Here is an 18,792-nt window from a genome sequence, read left to right on the forward strand (position 1 = left end):
CTGAAGACTTATCTCTTCAGTAGGTCCTATGATTAAGTATAGTCTGGCCCAGGAGTGTGAAGGTGAACGGAAAGGCTGGAGCAACGAACCGCCCTTGCTGTCTCTGCCTTGCCGGTTCCCCTCTTTCCACTGGGATTCTCTGCCTCTAACCCTTTTACAGGGGCTGAGTCACTGGCTTACTGGTGTTCTTCCATGCCGTCCATGGGAGGGGTGCGTCACTTGAGTGGGTTGAGTCACTGACGTGGTCTTCCTGTCTGGGTTGGCGCCCCCCCTTGGGTTGTGCCATGGCGGAGATCTTTGTGGGCTATACTCGGCCTTGTCTTAGGACGGTAAGTTGGTGGTTGGAGACATCCCTCTAGTGGTGTGGGGGCTGTGCTTTGGCAAAGTGGGTGGGGTTATATCCTGCCTGTTTGTCCCTGTCCGGGGGTATCATCGGATGGGGCCACAGTGTCTTCTGATCCCTCCTGTCTCAGCCTCCAGTATTTATGCTGCAGTAGTTTGTGTCGGGGGGCTAGGGTCAGTCTGTTACATCTGGAGTATTTCTCTTGTCTTATCCGGTGTCCTGTGTGAATTTAAATATGCTCTCTCTAATTCTCTTTCTGTCTTTCTCTCGGAGGACCTGAGCCCTAGGACCATGCCTCAGGACTACCTGGTATGATGACTCCTTGCTGTCCCCAGTCCACCTGGCCGTGCTGCTGCTCCAGTTTCAACTGTTCTGCCTGCGGCTATGGAACCCTGACCTGTTCACCGGACGTGCTTGTTGCACCCTCGACAACTACTATGATTATTATTATTTGACCATGCTGGTCATTTATGAACATTTTAACATTTTAACATCTTGACCATGTTCTGTTATAATATCCACCCTGCACAGCCAGAAGAGGACTGGCCACCCCTCATAGCCTGGTTCCTCTCTAGGTTTCTTCCTAGGTTTTTGGCCTTTCTAGGGAGTTTTTCCTAGGGAGTTTTTCCTAGCCACCGTGCTTCTTTCACATGCTTTGCTTGCTGTTTGGGGTTTTAGGCTGGGTTTCTGTACAGCACTTTGAGATATCGGCTGATGTACGAAGGGCTATATAAAAATAAATTTGATTTGATCAGGTCGCAATGCGAATGTATCAGGACACGTTACAGGTCCAGCACCGCACCAACCAGCTGCTCAGAGAAGAGCAAGAGAGAAACACCCGGCAGTTAAGAGAAGGCCTAAAGGGGCTAGCGGACCAAATTGGGGCTCAGTTACCAGCTGCAAATACCCAAAGGTGGGCCAATCATTTTCTTCAAAAAATGACGGCGCAGGATGATGTGGAAGCATATCTTACCACCTTCGAAAGGACGGCAGAGAGGGAGAAAAGGCCGAAAGAAGAATGGGCAGGGCTTCTGGCACCATACCTGGCAGGGGACGCTCAAAAAGCATATTTCGACCTGGAGTTGAAGGATGCACAGGATTACGATAAACTAAAGGGAGAGATTCTGACTAGACTGGGAGTGACCGATACCGTGAGGGCACACCGCTTCCACCAGTGGTCCTACAGACCGGGACAACCCCCCCGAACACAGATGTTCGACTTGATTCACCTGGCACGGAAATGGTTGCGACCGGAGACGCGTTCGTCCGCCGAGGTCATTGAGACCATTGTACTCAACCAGTTTCAGCGAGGTCTACCCCAAGAAGTGCGACTATGGGTTGGCCAGAACGAGGTACTTTCCGCCGACCATCTCGTGGGCCTGGTTGAACGGTATTGTACGGCAGGGACAGCTGAGCAGGCGCAGGAGGAAAGATTCCCATTCCCCAGGTCTGGGCGAACCAGCGGACAGGGTAAGACAGTTCCAACAGGTGGAGGGGGAGGAGAGCAGCATGGGGCCATGAGGAAAGAATCAGAATCAGGCCGAGACACTAAGGAAAAAGCCGGAAACCGGGACTGGGGGTCGAGGAGGTTTCCCTCCCGAAACCCTATTATCTGTTACAATTGTAATCGACCGGGACATGCAATGTAACCTCGGTGAAAAAGATGAGATATGGTATGCATGTCCTGTGGTAACCACTGTACTTGAAAGATCAAGAAACAAACATATGTGAAGGTTGAAGGGAAAGAGGTTGAAGCACTACTGGATTCCGGCAGTATGCTAACCCTGGTCGTTGCAAACCTAGTGCCGACTCATAAACTGGTTACAAGTCAGGATATCAGTGTTACGTGCATTCATGGGGATACCCGTCTGTACCCCACAGCATTAGTGAGCATAGAAACAGAGGACGGTCTGCTGGATTATGAGGTCGGCGTGGTCCCAAAGATGCCATATGATGTAATATTGGGTAGATACTTTCCTAACTTTGCGAAGTTAGGCCAAAAGAACAGCATATTTGAGAAGCCAACAACCCTGACCAAGCAGGAAGACGCATGGGGCCTTCAACCAAGGCCAAGAAAAGAGGTCTCCCAGGGGCCAACCTCACAGGTACTAGTAGGGGAGGATGAGGATGAAGTGGCAAACCACGTTGATAATGAACAGCCCAGTACTAGTGGGGCTGGGGTCGATCTGAATCCAGAGGACGACTATCTAGAACCAGCAGACCTGGCAGGGACCATGACTAATTTCGGGACGGCCCAACACCAGGATCCAACCCTGCAGCAAGCCAGAGCAGACGTGCAGGTCGTAGATGGTACTCCCATAAATGATGGGATGATGCCTAATAGTTTTCCCCACTTCATCATGAAAACTGGTTTGGTGTACAGAGTCTCAAAAATAGGGGTTGATGTGGTGGAACAGTTGTTGGTCCCCACCCGGTACAGGAAGACAGTACTGGATCTAGCTCATGGGCACATTCTGGGTGGACACCTTGGTATCGATAAAACCCGAGACCGGATTGTAAGGAGGTTTTACTGGCCAGGAATTCAGGCTGAAGTGGCTCGACATTGTGGAGAGTGCCAGGTAACAGCTCCCCGACCAGCGTTTAGAAGCCCGTTAGTGCCACTCCCCATAATCGAAACGCCATTTGAGAGGATAGCGATGGATATAGTGGGCCCACTACCCAAATCCGCCAGAGGGCACCAATGCATTCTGGTCATTCTAGATTATGCCACTCGCTACCCAGAAGCCATTCCCCTTCGGACAATGGTTTCCAAAAATATCGCCAAGGAACTAGTGCTATTGTTCACCAGGCTAGGGGTCCCAAAGGAGATCCTTACTGACCAGGGGACCCCCTTTATGTCCCGCCTTATGGCGGACCTTTGTAAATTGTGGCAGGTGAAACAGTTGAGGACATCGGTTTACCATCCACAGACGGACGGGCTGGTTGAGAGATTCAACCGGACCCTGAAGTCAATGCTCAGGAAGGTAATCGACAAGGATGGGAAAAACTGGGATTGCATGTTGCCATATCTGATGTTTGCCATTAGACGTTCCTCAAGCCTCGCTGGGGTTTTCTCCCTTCGAGCGGGTATATGGGAGGCACCCCCGGGTAATCTTAGACATCGCCCGGGAAACCTGGGAACACCAATCCACCCCGTATACTAGTGTCATAGAGCACGTCACGGCAATGCAAAACAGGATAGCCACAGTCATGCCCATCGTCAGAGAGCACATGAGACAAGCACAAGAGCACCAGCGGCACACTTATAACCGGCAGGCTACCCTGAGGGAATTTCAACCGGGAGATAAGGTGTTAGTACTGATCCCCATGGTAGAGTGCAAACTACTAGCCACATGGAAAGGACCATATGAGGTACTGGAGAGAATAGGAGAAGTTAATTATCGGATCCGACAGCCAGGTCGCCGGCCCCAGGAACAAATCTATCACATAAACCTGTTAAAAGCATGGAGAGGGAGAGAGAAACACTAATGGTCACGTACCCACACACACACTCAGGAGACAGCCGAAGTAAATATTTCACCTACTCTGTCCCCAGCACAAGTACAGGAAGTAAAGACCCTGATCCAGAAAAACAGATGTGTTTTCAGAGGTACCCAGCCGAACTGAGGTTACAGCTCATGATATCGTTTCCCTACCAGGGAGAAAAGTGAGCATGAGGCCATATCGGGTACCCGAGGCTCGACAGGCAGCGAATAGAGCAGAGACGGAGAAAATGTTGACAGCTGGAGTGATCGAAGAGTCACATAGTGAGTGGTCTAGCCCAATTGTGATGGTCTCAAAGCCCGATGGGTCTTTGTGGTTCTGTAACGACTTTCGGAAGGTAAATGAAATCTCCAAGTTTGATGCCTACCCCATGCCCAGAGTAGACGAACTACTGGAGAAAATTGGTAAAGCTCGGTACATTACGACCCTGGACTTGACAAAAGGGTACTGGCAAATTCCTCTGACCCCCCAGGGCCAAAGAAAAGACAGCCTTTGCAACCCCTGACGGTTTGTTTCAATACACCGTAATGCCATTCGGCCTACACGGGGCCCCAGCCACCTTTCAACGGCTCATGGACAAGGTCCTAAAACCGCACCAAGCATACGCCGCAGCTTATTTAGATGACGTGGGGATCTACAGCCCAGATTGGGAATCCCACTTACCCCGGGTACAGGCAGTGTTAGACGCCCTTAGAAAGGCAGGGCTCACGGCGAACCCTGCCAAGTGTTACGTGGGGTTAGAGGAAATGGAGTATCTGGGATACACCATGGGAAGAGGATTAATCAAACCCCAACGTAAGAAGGTGGAGGCAATAAGAGAATGGCCGAAACCAGTAAATAAGAAGCAGGTTCGAGCCTTCCTAGGGCTGACCGGGTACTACCGGAAGTTCATCCCAAGTTATGCCACAGTGGCCGCCCCACTCACCGACATGACTAGAGCCAGAGGGCCAAACATGGTCAAGTGGGATGAAAGGGCCACCAAAGCATTTAGGACATTATAGGAGGCCCTCTGCTGTAATCCAGTGCTGGTGGTACCAGACTTTGAGAGAGAATTTGTGGTTCAGACGGATGCCTCAGAGGTCGGCTTGGGAGCAGTGCTGTCCCAAGAGGTAGAAGGGGTGGAACACCCCATCCTGTTTTTAAGCCGGAAGCTGGAACCACGGGAAACCAACTACTCAGTTGTTGAGAAAGAGGCGCTGGCAGTAAAGTGTGCTCTGGAAAGCCTGAAATACTACCTGCTGGGGCGCCACTTCACCCTCATCAGTGACCATGCACCACTCACCTGGATGCATAGGGCTAAAGAGAAGAACGCTCGGGTGATGCGGTGGTTTTTGAGTCTCCAACCATTTCACTTTGACTTGAAACACAGAGCAGGAAAGGAAATGGGAAATGGGGGTCGAGTGATAAATGGCAGATATGTGAGGGCAGAACTAATAAACGGGCTCTGCCCGATCACTAAAATGGCCACCCCAATCAGAACTACAGATCACAAAATGGCCGACTGCCAAAACTACAATTTCCAGAAGCAAGGGGAACCCTCAGAAGGTGGAGCCGACCCACAGATAAAGGGTCAAGAAAAAACAGGAAGCGAGAGGGCGGGAAGGATCTATGAACCATAGAGAAAGAGACAATCTACATTGGCTGGATTTACCGTGTACGAGCTGGACTGTTTTGGACTTACCTGTTGGCGTTTAGACCTGGACCTACCGAGAACCAGATTTGTGTACCAAACCCTGCTATCCTTGACCTTACCTGCGGCCTGGGTGGACCAGGACAGAGAAACAAACACACAGGTACTGTCATGTTCAAAATAACTTTCATTCTGGGCTGACTTTGGTGACAGTTTCCCACTTAATTTGTGACAAACGCTCCTAACTTTGAAGAGGTTTGCCACAAGATGAACGTGGTACCTTCAGGCGTTTGGAAATTGCTCCGATGGGTGAACCAGACTTGTCGAGGTCTACCATTTTTTTTCTGAGGTCTTGGCTGATTTCTTTTGATTTTCCCATGATGTCAAGCAAAGAGGCACTGACTTTGAAGGTAGGGCTTGAAATACATCCACAGGTATACCTCCAATTGACTCAAATGATGTCAATTAGCCTATCAGAAGCTTCTAAAGCCATGACATCATTTTCTGGAATTTTCCATGCTGTTTAAAGGCACAGTCAACTTCTGTACGTAAACTTCTGACCAACTGGAATTGCGATACAGTGAATTATAAGTGAAATAATACGTCTGTAACAATTGTTGGAACAATGACTGGTGTCATGCACAAAGTAGATGTCCTAACCAACTTGCAATAACTATAGTTTGTTAACAAGACATTTGTGGAGTGGTTGAAAAACGAGTTTTAATGACTCCAACCGAAGTGTATGTAAACTTCCGAATAGCAGATCCATATCACATTGGGTGAGGCGGGTTACCGGAAGGTATATTTCATTTAAAAATGGAAAAGGAGATTGAAATATATACAAAAAAAGATGAAAAAAAAAAACTAATTTACATGGGACAACAACAAACACGTCCGCACTGCTACGCCATCTTGGATTAACAATGCTTGTTTTGACCAACCCGTTGTAGAAGACACAAAACCACATCGGCCTTAAGAATTCTGATTAAGAGTAAGATTTATACGTTCAGAAAAAGTTAGACTTTTAAGACACACTTCTCTCTCAACATGTCTCTCCATAATAAATAACTAGTAGAGTGTGTGAGAGTGGGGATACAGCCTGCGCTCCATATTCGTATGCCATGCAGGGTAGGCTCTGTGTGTTTGGTTGTGGAGTTATTCACTCACTGGTTTCTGAAAATGATGGCGTGTAAAAGAGATGCATTTATGTTCCCCTGAGGTGTTAGGTTTAATTTCGCATGTGTCTGCTGCCACCACATCAGAAGCCACTGTCACCAGCAGCACACGGAGGTCTGGCTTACAGGATATGTGTGACATTAATAGAGTACTTGACTTATGGTTATGATTTTGGATTTGATTGTAGAAGATAGTATGTTGAAAAAACAACTTCATGATGCTGCTCATGTATATTGAAATATAAATTGGACATTTATTAGAAAATATTCAAATACATTCAATACGTTACTCTTGGCGTTAGGCTCTGCTTCTTTGGGGTAGCTCACTGTCAGAGCATGCGTAATGATGACATAATAATAATAATAATAATAATAATAATAATAATAATAAACAGCGAACAAGGCAGGTGGAGTCTGGGGTGGGTGGTCAGAAAGCGGTAGAGTGAATCTAATTGGTGCAATATCAGCTGATGCAAATACTCTGGTTTCCTGTCTGAACTTGTCTTCACTTGGTTGAGATAGAAAGCTTTCCAAAACATACAATATAGCTGAACATCACCAATGCGTACCACATACACAAATACAACATAAACATCAATACACAAGTTAAATTACACATGAATATATCAATACTTTGATTAAAAGGCAAATGGTGAGAATATTTTCTTCCTTTAAAAAGATACAATACACAGTTACAACTATTTTAAAGTGAAAAAAGCTGTTAGGAAGTTGAAACATAAGTAAAAAACTGACTCATAGTGTAAGACAAATACTACGTCACTTGGTAAAAATGAATAATTATTTTTCCAACCACAAGATGCACTCATTACTCCGTATCAGCATGAAACATTTTTACTCAGATCATTATGGTTTTAACCTACTAGCTATCTCAACTAAAACCATAGAATAATCAAATGTAATGTAAAAATGGCTTATATCCTGATGTACCTGATGAAGTTTAGGCAGCTAAAATATTTGTACCTATGATAAAATATAATAAAAGTCTTAACAAACAGTTCTCATTTTAACTTTGTGGCAGACACCATGCACAGGAACAGCTTTTCACCTAAAAACACTAGAGAACAACACAGCCTACACTATTGTTCAGAACTAAAACGAATATAAATCTTATGACCTGATGTATTGAAAAAAGTTATAGAGAGGCCTCCATCACTATCAACTGTACACCTTATGGACTAAAACAGGGATATTCAACTGGCGGCCCACGGGCCAGATCCGGCCCATTCAGTAATTTAGACTGGCCCTTTGATCAATTCTGACCATTCATAAAATATCTGCATCAAAATCTGAAGTTTAGTGCCAAAATGAAAAGTACTATGGTTGTTGTCTGTTATTTATTGAGATACTTAGTTTTCAGATGATTTTCAAATCACCAAATTACTTATAAGAATCTTTTAATAGTTAAAATGGTGAGCAAGCATTGAGCCTTTTCCTTTTCAATGAGGAGCACTTTTTTGGTTGCACCTAAACTCACGTTGATCGAGCACTTTCCACTTCTTCCCTAACTACTTTTAGCAACATTTCATTAGAAGAAAAGTGCTTTATTTGTGTGTGTGTGCGTCGCATGTGGAAAATGTCTGGCTCCCTGCAATTAACCTTTTTTACATCTGGCCCCCGTAAGAATATAGTTGAATAGCCCTGGAATATAACATTGGCTGTTCCCTCCTATACTTTCCATATAGAGATTTTATTCACACACACAAGCATGGTATGGTGCGACACACACAAACAATTTACCACAAAGACTTGCATTGAGGCTAGAACTGTGAAATACAGCAGAACAGGCTTTTCAATTCTGAGAAAGCAAAGAAGCAATATTCAGAAAAGGCATTTGAAGAAGCTACTCAGTGGTCCTAGTTCCTCCTTTGGTAGACACAGAGTAGGGGTACGATTCTACCTGCTGTGTGTCTGGTTGATAATTGTGATTCCTGGCCATTTCTACATAGACCGAGTCAGGAAAGACCTGGGGTGTGGATCCTCCCTGGTTACAGCACCTCTTCACCTGTGAAACAGGAATGTTGCTTCAGTCATAGCTAATCAAATGGCTACCGAGACCATTTGAAACGGTACCCCCTGTAAATAGCCCAGCTTTTCTTATTTACTGCTGCTCTTTAATTATTTGTTTTTCTTACCTCTATTTCTTCCTAGGTATTTTCTTAAAACTGCATTGTTGGTTAAGGGCTTGTAAGTAAGCATTTCACTCTAAGGTCTACTGTCACGACTCCCGCCGAAGTCGGTCCCTCTCCTTGTTCGGGCGGCGTTCGGCGGTCGAACGTCACCGGTTTTCTAGCCATCGCCGCACCACTTTTCATTTTCCATTTGTTTTGTCTTGTTTTCCCGCACACCTGGTTTAATTCCCCTCATTGGTTCGTTACGTGGGTCTGCTGTCCGTGACCGGTTCATCTATTGGGTCCACACGTCACCCTCCTCTGGTCATCCAGGCATCGGTCGGACAGTGCGCTGTTTGAGTGGGAAGTACTGGTGGCCTACCTTGGCCAAGGACGTGAGGGTTTATGTTTCCTCCTGCTCGGTGTGCGCCCAGTGTAAGGCTCCTAGGCACCTGCCCAGAGGTAAGCTACACCCCTTACCCGTTCCACAACGGCCATGGTCGCACCTGTCGGTCGATTTCCTCATCGATCTTCCCCCCTCACAGGGGAACACCACGATCCTAGTCGTTGTGGATCGTTTCTCTAAATCCTGCCGTCTCCTCTCTCTGCCCGGTCTCCCTATGGCCCTACAGACTGCGGAGGCCTTGTTTACGCACGTCTTCCGGCACTACGGGGTGCCTGAGGATATAGTGTCTGAACGGGGTCCCCAGTTCACGTCGAGGGTCTGGAGGGCATTCATGGAACGTCTGGGGGTCTCGATCAGCCTTACCTCGGGTTTCACCCCGAGAGTAATGGGCAGGTGGAGAGAGTGAACCAGGTGTGGGTAGGTTTCTGCGGTTTTATTGCCAGGATCGGCCGGGGGAGTGGGCGGCGTTCGTGCCCTGGGCCAAGATGGCTCAGAACTCGCTCCGCCACTTCTCCACTAACCTCTCCCCCTTCCAGTGCGTACTGGGGTACCAGCCGGTTCTGGCGCCTTGGCATCAGAGTCAGATCGAGGCTCTTGCGGTGGACGCTGCCCATGTTCACCTCCAGCGGGCCGTGCTGCACCAGAAAGCCAGCGCAGACCGTCACCGCAGTGAGGACCCGGTGTTCGCACCGGGGGACCGGGTCTGGCTCTCGACCCGAAACCTGCCCCTCCACCTGCCCTGCCGGAAGCTGGGGCCGCGGTTTGTGGGGCCATTTAAAGTCCTGAGGAGACGGAACGAGGTCGTTCCATGTGTCTCTCCTCAGGCCGGTGGTGGCTGGCCCGCTCCAGGAGTCTGAGGTGTGGGAGGTTCCTCCGCCCTCTCTGGACATCGAGGGGGCCTCGGCGTACTCCGTTCGCTCCATACTGGATTCGAGGCATCAGGCGGGGGGCCTTCAGTACCTCATGGAGTGGGAGGGGTACGGTCCGGAGGAGAGATGCTGGGTTCCGGTGGAGGACGTGTTGGACCCTTCACTGCTGCAGGAGTTCCACCGTCGCCGTCCGGATCGCCCTGCACCTCGCCCTCCGGGTCGTCCCCGAGGCCGGTGTCGGCGCGCGGCTGTAGCTGCATGTCAAGGGGGGGGGGGGTGTATTGTCACAACTCCCGCCGAAGTCGTCCCTCTCCTTGTTTGGGCGGCGTTTGGCGGTCGACGTCACCAGTCTTCTAGCCATCACCGCTCCACCTTTCATTTTCTATTTGTTTTGTCTTGTTTTCCCGCACACCTGGTTTAATTCCCCTCATTACCCTATGTGTATATTATCCTCTGTTCCCCCCCATGTCTGTGTGTGGTATTGTTCGTTCGTTATGTGGGTGACGCTACAGGCTGGTTTTGCTCCGGGTATTGTTGTAACCCGTGGTTTTGTTATTTGTGTAATTTGTGCGCTATCGCTTTTTTTCCTTGGGCCGGAGTGTTGTGACGCAGTTGCGTCCGGCTGATTTCCTCTGCCTGAATAAAGTGTGCCTGTTCACTCATCTCTGCTCTCCTGCACCTGACTTCCTTCGACCAGTTGCGCACACTCCGACATCTACACTTGTTGTATTCGGCGTATGTGACAAATAAAATGTAATATCTTATAATGCGCTACAAGCAATCAATTTTTACTAATTCAACCACTTTTTAATTATTCTTGGACATTGATGAAAACAATTATGCATCTGAATTGCCCTTTGCCCATTTCAGTCATTACAATGACTGGCATTAAAAGGATATTGTGTTTTGACAGTGTTTAGAACAAAAAGTAGATCTGTATACTGGTATTATGATCCCAATGTGTTTAGTAGGACTAGGACAACTTGTTAATAAAGGACAATGTTTTGACAGATATATGCGATTGACCCATCACCCGGGCAACCATCAGCACACTCACCCGTGGAGGGAGCCAGATGAGGAAGATGGCACACAGTAGGATGGTCAAGAGGCTGGTGGTGGTGATGATGATGATGATGATGATGTTTACCACGCCAGATGCGCACGGCTTCTCATTGGCTGGGTGAAAGGGGGTCAGCGTTACTGCAGTAGCTGTAGGACATGGCAGCTGTGGGTCATCGTCTATGGAAGAAATCACCAAATGGGAAAATCTAATCAGTATGCTGCGGCACTCACACAAAATAACTATCAGATACAGAATTGTACAAAAGAAAAACCACTGAAGGACAGTGTTTCTCAGCTTTTTTGTATCGGGACCAGCAGGCTATGGTTGTTTATATTGAAACTAACACTTGAGAGTTCACTAAATTGGTCTGAAACACCTCAGGGACCGCTGCCAGTCTATGAACAACAGATTGAGAAACACTAGTCTGGATTCTATATTACACACATTTTTTCTACATGTGAAATTGACTGTTCATTCATGAGAAGAGTAAAACACATCACATCTAGAGTGTAAACATAGACCTACCATTCACCACGACCAGAGTGGAGCCTCTTCCTTGGTTGATTTCATTTTCATTCGTGGTTTCATTGAATTTTGTGTAAATACACAGGTAGACACCTGTGTCCTGTATGGTCAGGTTACTGACGATGATGGTCAGTTGGTCCACAGGTCCCTCAGTCTTCACTCTCTCCCAGTAGCCTTTCCTGGGGGTCAGCTTGGAGCCACGCTGGTAGTAATACAACACCTCCCTGTCCCTGTCCAGCCCAACATACAGGTACATTCCGTCCTGGTCTTTTAGAGTGGTGGAGCACTTCATGGTAAACTTCTCCCCTGTCTTCACCCAGAGAATTGCTTCTATAGAAAAGAGAGGAAAGGAAGAGAAACCACGGTTGTTAGATTCAAAGATACATATGTACCATACTGATGATTTAACACAGAATCAACCTTGATTGGTGGGAAGAAACAGCTTGCCTTACCTGCTGCTGTGGTCAACTCATTGAATGAGAAGTAGAACAACAAACACTTCAGCAGGGACATCACCATCACCACAGCTGTCTGTATACTGTTGTCTGTCTCTGTCTGACATCTACTTATAAATACACAGGAAATAGGATACATCTGACATAACAGTCCCTCACAGTCAACCACACCTTCATGTATTACTGCAGTGGTTCCCAACCTTTCGCGGTTACTGTACCACCAATTGAATGTTGCCCTGCCTGGAGTACCCCCTTATGCATTTTACCAGTAAGTATATGGTCTAAACATGAGTCTTCTTATGTTCCTACTGTGGATAGGCCAAGTACCTCCATGGGTCCTAGTACCCCTGGTTAAGAACCACTGTATTACTGAACACTATACACAATCTAATTTAGACTTCTTTATTGAATCAAATTCTCTATATATGTTATTACAATTTCAATGGTTTATTGTGTTGGACATAGAATATGTTGAGTGGAGAGTTCAGATGGATTGCATTGTTATAAAAACACAACAGCAGATTCAACTGAAAATGCACATATCTACAGGCATGTTAACGCATATCAAAGTTACATCATGTTGTGTTCATGTTATTTATCTGTCAGATGCTGATTTTTCTCAATGTTAATCAAACTCAGCTCATATCTCTTCTCACGCTTTTGCATCATCATTTTAATGTGAGGAGAGAAATTCCTCTAGTGGACATGTTGCTTCTGTTCAGTGTCACATGTCTAACTTAAGTTCACTCAATCCAGGGTTGTAAATAATGTGGAGGGAGTAGAGAAATAGCTCTGTAGCAGTCTTTACCTCTAAACCAAGCAAAAATGAAATAGTGAACTGAACACACAGAGAAAGAATCCCTCCTATAACTGTACGTAATTTACTCAACCTCATTTCTGGTTTACACCATTTAGTATATTGCATTTCTATTGCACGGTTGGTCCTTTTGGGCCTGGTATTTGGTCAGTTCAGTGATAATTATGGTATAATGTAAACAATAGGCCCATATGATCCCCAATGATTTCCTCAAATCATAACGAGCGTCTGTGCGCATTGACGTGTCACATGATCAACATGATGAAATGATTTATAACAACTTTTTTATTCCTGCTCAAAGCCAAATGCTTTATTAGCGAAGTAGCCTCCTTGTGTATCATGTGCTTTCTTTATCATCATTGTTTATTACTTCAATCGAAAATTGCTTGTTACAATTCTGAGTATTTTTTTTTTATTGCAATTTATCAGGGGGTGCTGCAGCACACCCAGCACCCCTACTTCCCACAGCTATGATTTCAGTAGCAGCCTCGTTTTAGTTTTTGGAATCCCGCTGGTCCTGAATCACTCATCTCTGAAATTAGTGTATTTTACTGGTCATTTTAATAATGTTTACATACTATTTTACCCATTTCATATGTATATACTGTGTTCTAGTCAAGGTCATCCTATTCGACTATTGCTGTACATATACTATTCTATCCACGTATTCTTCAGATATACTATTCTATCCACGTATTCTTCAGATATACTATTCTACCCACGTATTCTTCAGATATACTATTCTACCCACGTATTCTTCAGATATACTATTCTACCCACGTATTCTTCAGATATACTATTCTACCCACGTATTCTTCAGATATACTATTCTACCCACGTATTCTTCAGATATACTATTCTATCCACATACTGTCTACAATGTCTATACATTCCATCACATACTGTACCAGTCAAAAGTTGACACACCTACTCATTCCAGGGTTTTTATTTATTTTTACTATATTCTACATTGTAAAATAATAGTGAAGACATCAAAACTATGAAATAACACACATGGAATCATGTTGTAACCAAAAAAGTACTAAAGATTCTTCAAAGATGCCACCCTTTGCCTTGATGACAGCTTTGCACACTCTTGGCATTCTCTCAACCAGCTTTGGGACCGCAGTGTAGAACATGGGAAGCTTTAAGTTCCTCGGCGTACACATCACTGACAAAACGGAAATGAATGAAAAACACTAAAAAACACTGTGGCATCAGCATGTGTTATTTTCCCATTCTCTGATCCACTTGATCCCAGGAGCCCGACCTGTGGTCCTGAACGTTGGGAACGAGTGGGAAGCACAGATGGGGTCTGAGAAGAGCCAGTGAGCAGAGGTATGCTGTGACACACACACCACTATGTGTATTAATAGAGTACAGCCTAGAGAGGGCCAGCATGTCACAGCCACAGAGAGCAGGAAGGAGAAGGAAAAAGGGATGATGCATAATGAGACCGACAGAGGCCTTAATTGCTAGAGAAGTCCAGGGGGCTCTCCTCTAGATGGAGAACACTCAGTCTGCATACACACACTGGTCAGAGGGGAGAGAAGAAACATTTAAAAAAGAGAGAAATAAAGAAAAAAAAGGAGAGAGTCTGATAATAAAAAGGAGAGAAAAGGAGTAGAGGCGACTGACCTGTACTGCTCCCTGCATCTAAGTGTAGGCTCTTTGACTTGTATAATGACAAGTCATGCAAGTAATGAAAATCCAGGGAAATCCAGGCATATGGTACACATGCAGACATGTAGGGAAAAACACTAGCCCATATATCATTAAACTAAAATATATTCAGAAATGTATATAAAAGAGGTTCAAATTAAAATAATTAAAATACAAAGGAATCAAACTAAGTGCTGAAAATTCAGACAGACAGACATGCACTCAAAAATATCACATCAGCTACAACAAGCTTCCAAGATCTTTTTGAAATAAAGCTACTTGGAATTGATTGGCGGGTGCACAAGAGTGCATTCCCCACTAGTGAAATAACAAATTCCCCAACAACCCGAATTCGCATCACTTATGTCATGCTCTGGTCGTTTGGGCACGATTTAGTAAACATTTTCCCCGAAAAAATAAATTGAGTATTCGTCCAAGTATTCTTGTACTAGATCTCGCTTGTCCTTTCACTGTTCTCACTGTTGGAGTCTACCCCGTAACGGTTTGCCGTAACTTTTGTACCAGTGAGTAAGAATCTCTCAAATACAAAAGATACTCTTACTGTAAGCAGTTTAGAAAGTTTCACCCAGCTGTAGCAGCCTTCAGCCATGGAATGACACATCCTCTCACCGTGCACACACATTTCCATTGGACCATTCCATTCCACATTTCCAGTCAGGTCAGAAGCAGGTGTTACTCAAAACACAGCTGGCTGCAACTTCGCTATACTGTGTAATGTATACAGTAAGTGTATCTTTTGTGTTTGAAAAATGTTGTCATTCATATTAAAGTTAAGTTAGAAATGTTTCCAAACCTGTTTTGCATGCGAGGCGTATTTGCGATTAGACAGAGCATTTGGGCAGCGTCTAAGAGTCAGGGCATTTCCCTGACAAGGCTAAAGTGGATGTCCAATGACACAATGTAGTGCAATTGATTTGGAGTCATGACATTATTTGGGCTCTTCTTGTGAAGCCTAAAGGAAACATTTACCTTGATGAAATACAGTACATATGAATTTAAAATGGTTAGTTCCAACGCTGACCTTTTAAAACAACAACATTTTGATCCAGGCTGCCTATACTTGGTCTGCAGAGGAGGCTGGTGGGAGGAGCTATAGGAGGACGGGCTCATTGTAATTTCTGGAATGGAATTTATGGAACGGAGTCAACAACGCAGCCACTGCTAGCTAGCCTACTTCACCAGCCAGCAGTACTGTATCATTGTAGTCATTTTAGTCAATAAGTTGTCTTTGTCATAGTTTGATAATTGTGTAGTTTAGAGTAATTATCGAGGTTAGCTGGCCAGCTATTTTCGTCCCCCGCGACGCCATTTCCAAACCTAGCCAACTATTACCGACGAGCAGCATTGTAGAAACTAAATACATTACAAAGGAACGTCTTGATTAGTGTTATGTTAGCTAGCTACATAGTTGCCTTTGTATCATGATAAGGTGTAGTACTGAAACTATCGAGGTTACCTAGCCAGCTACACTTTCAAACAAAGTCAACAACGCAGCCACTGCTAGCTAGCCTACTTCACCGGCCAGCAGTACTGTATCATTTTAATCATTTTTGCAACGTAAGCTTAACTTTCTGAACATTCGAGACGTGTAGTCCACTTGTCATTCCAATCTCCTTTGCATTAGCGTAGCCTCTTCTGTAGCCTGTCAACTATGTGTCTGTCTATGCCTGTTCTCTCCCCTCTGCACAGGCCATACAAACGCTTCACACCGCGTGGCCGCTGCCACTCTAACCTGGTGGTCCCAGCGCGCACGACCCACGTGGAGTTCCAGGTCTCCGGCAGCCTCTGGAACTGCCGGTCTGCGGCCAACAAGGCAGAGTTCATCTCAGCCTACCTCAGCCTACCCTCCAGTCCCTCGACTTCTTGGCGCTGACAGAAACATGGATTATCACAGATAACACTGCTACTCCTACTGCTCTCTCCTCGTCTGCCCACGTGTTCTCGCATACCCCGAGAGCATCTGGCCAGCGGGGTGGTGGCACTGGAATCCTCATCTCTCCCAAGTGGACATTCTCTCTTTCTCCCCTGACCCATCTGTTTATCGCCTCCTTTGAATTCCATGCTGTCACAGTTACCATCCCTTTCAAGCTTAACATCCTTATCATTTATCGCCCTCCAGGTTCCCTTGGAGAGTTCATCAATGAGCTTGACGCCTTGATAAGTTCCTTTCCTGAGGATGGCTCACCTCTCACAGTTCTGGGTGACTTTAACCTCCCCACGTCTACCTTTGACTCATTCCTCTCTGCCTCCTTCTTTCTACTCCTCTCCTCTTTTGACCTCACCCTCTCACCCTCTCACCTTCCCCCCCCCTACTCAAAAGGCAGGCAATACGCTTGACCTCATCTTTACTAGACGCTGTTCTTCCACTAACCTCATTGCAACTCCCCTCCAAGTCTCCGACCACTACCTTGTATCCTTTTCCCTCTCGCTCTCATCCAATACTTCTCACTCTGCCCCTACTCGGATGGTATTGCGCCGTCCCAACCTTCGCTCTCTCTCTCCCGCTACTCTCTCCTCTTCCATCCTATCATATCTTCCCTCTGCTCAAACCTTCTCCAACCTATCTCCTGATTCTGCCTCCTCAACCCTCCTCTCCTCCCTTTCTGCATCCTTTGACTCTCTATGTCCCCTATCCTCCAGGCCGGGTCGGTCCTCCCCTCCTGCTCCGTGGCTCGACGACTCATTGCGAGCTCACAGAACAGGGCTCCGGGCAGCCGAGCGGAAATGGAGGAAAACTCGCCTCCCTGCGGACCTGGCATCCTTTCACTCCCTCCTCTCTACATTTTCCTCTTCTGTCTCTGCTGCTAAAGCCACTTTCTACCACTCTAAATTCCAAGCATCTGCCTCTAACCCTAGGAAGCTCTTTGCCACCTTCTCCTCCCTCCTGAATCCTCCTCCCCTCCCCCCCCCTCTCTGCGGATGACTTCGTCAACCATTTTGAAAAGAAGGTCGACGACATCCGATCCTCGTTTGCTAAGTCAAACGGCACCGCTGGTCCTGCTCACACTGCCCTACCCTGTGCTTTGACCTCTTTCTCCCCTCTCTCTCCAGATGAAATCTCGCGTCTTGTGACGGCCGGCCGCCCAACAACCTGTCCGCTTGACCCTATCCCCTCCTCTCTTCTCCAGACCATTTCCGGAGACCTTCTCCCTTACCTCACCTCGCTCATCAACTCATACTTGACCGCTGGCTACGTCCCTTCCGTCTTCAAGAGAGCGAGAGTTGCACCCCTTCTGAAAAAACCTACACTCGATCCCTCCGATGTCAACAACTACAGACCAGTATCCCTTCTTTCTTTTCTCTCCAAAACTCTTGAACGTGCCGTCCGTGGCCAGCTCTCCTGCTATCTCTCTCAGAATGACCTTCTTGATCCAAATCAGTCAGGTTTCAAGACTGGTCATTCAACTGAGACTGCTCTTCTCTGTGTCACGGAGGCTCTCCGCACTGTTAAAGCTAACTCTCTCTCCTCTGCTCTCATCCTTCTAGACCTATCTGCTGCCTTTGATACTGTGAACCATCAGATCCTCCTCTCCACCCTCTCCGAGCTGGGCATCTCCGGCGAGGCCCACGCTTGGATTGCGTCCTACCTGACAGGTCGCTCCTACCAGGTGGCGTGGCGAGAATCTGTCTCCGCACCACGTGCTCTCACCACTGGTGTCCCGCAGGGCTCTGTTCTAGGCCCTCTCCTATTCTCGCTATACACCAAGTCACTTGGCTCTGTCATATCCTCACATGGTCTCTCCTATCATTGCTATGCAGACGACACACAATTAATCTTCTCCTTTCCCCCTTCTGATAACCAGGTGGCGAATCGCATCTCTGCATGTCTGGCAGACATATCAGTGTGGATGACGGATCACCACCTCAAGCTGAACCTCGGCAAGACGGAGCTGCTCTTCCTCCCGGGGAAGGACTTCCCGTTCCATGATCTCGCCATCACGGTTGACAACTCCATTGTTTCCTCCTCCCAGAGTGCTAAGAACCTTGGCGTGACCCTGGACAACACCCTGTCGTTCTCCACTAACATCAAGGCGGTGACCCGATCCTGTAGGTTCATGCTCTACAACATTCGCAGAGTACGACCCTGCCTCACACAGGAAGCGGCGCAGGTCCTAATCCAGGCACTTGTCATCTCCCGTCTGGATTACTGCAACTCGCTGTTGGCTGGGCTCCCTGCCTGTGCCATTAAACCC

At 46.7% G+C, this 18,792-nt stretch overlaps 1 protein-coding gene across 1 annotated transcript; it reads right to left on the reverse strand.

Annotated features, from left to right (window-relative positions):
- Positions 1–6,910: 6,910 nt before the first annotated feature.
- LOC106588476 (uncharacterized) lies at positions 6,911–11,970 on the reverse strand. The gene is made up of 3 exons (XM_014177563.3): positions 11,645–11,970; positions 11,114–11,295; positions 6,911–8,675 (listed from the first exon to the last, which is right to left on the reverse strand). Exons 1-3 carry the CDS (start codon positions 11,934–11,936, stop codon positions 8,514–8,516), a joined length of 636 nt encoding a protein of 211 aa, XP_014033038.3. The 5' UTR covers positions 11,937–11,970; the 3' UTR covers positions 6,911–8,513.
- Between the last annotated feature and the right edge of the window lie 6,822 nt (positions 11,971–18,792).

The sequence above is a fragment of the Salmo salar genome, chromosome 02 (genome assembly GCF_965601325.2).
Source record: "Salmo salar chromosome 02, fSalSal1, whole genome shotgun sequence".
NCBI classification, from domain to species: Eukaryota; Metazoa; Chordata; class Actinopteri; order Salmoniformes; family Salmonidae; genus Salmo; species Salmo salar.

What these genes read in the sequence shown, in the direction of transcription:
- LOC106588476 (XM_014177563.3), bottom strand. Translation starts at nt 11,936, where the DNA reads ATGAAGTGCTCCACCACTCTAAAAGACCAGGACGGAATGTACCTGTAT. An exon ending in CACTCTGGTCGTGGTGAATG is followed by an intron (nt 11,296 to 11,644) that starts GTAGGTCTATGT and finishes TTTCTTCCATAG; the next exon opens with ACGATGACCCACAGCTGCCA. An exon ending in TCATCTGGCTCCCTCCACGG is followed by an intron (nt 8,676 to 11,113) that starts GTGAGTGTGCTG and finishes CCTGTTTCACAG; the next exon opens with GTGAAGAGGTGCTGTAACCA.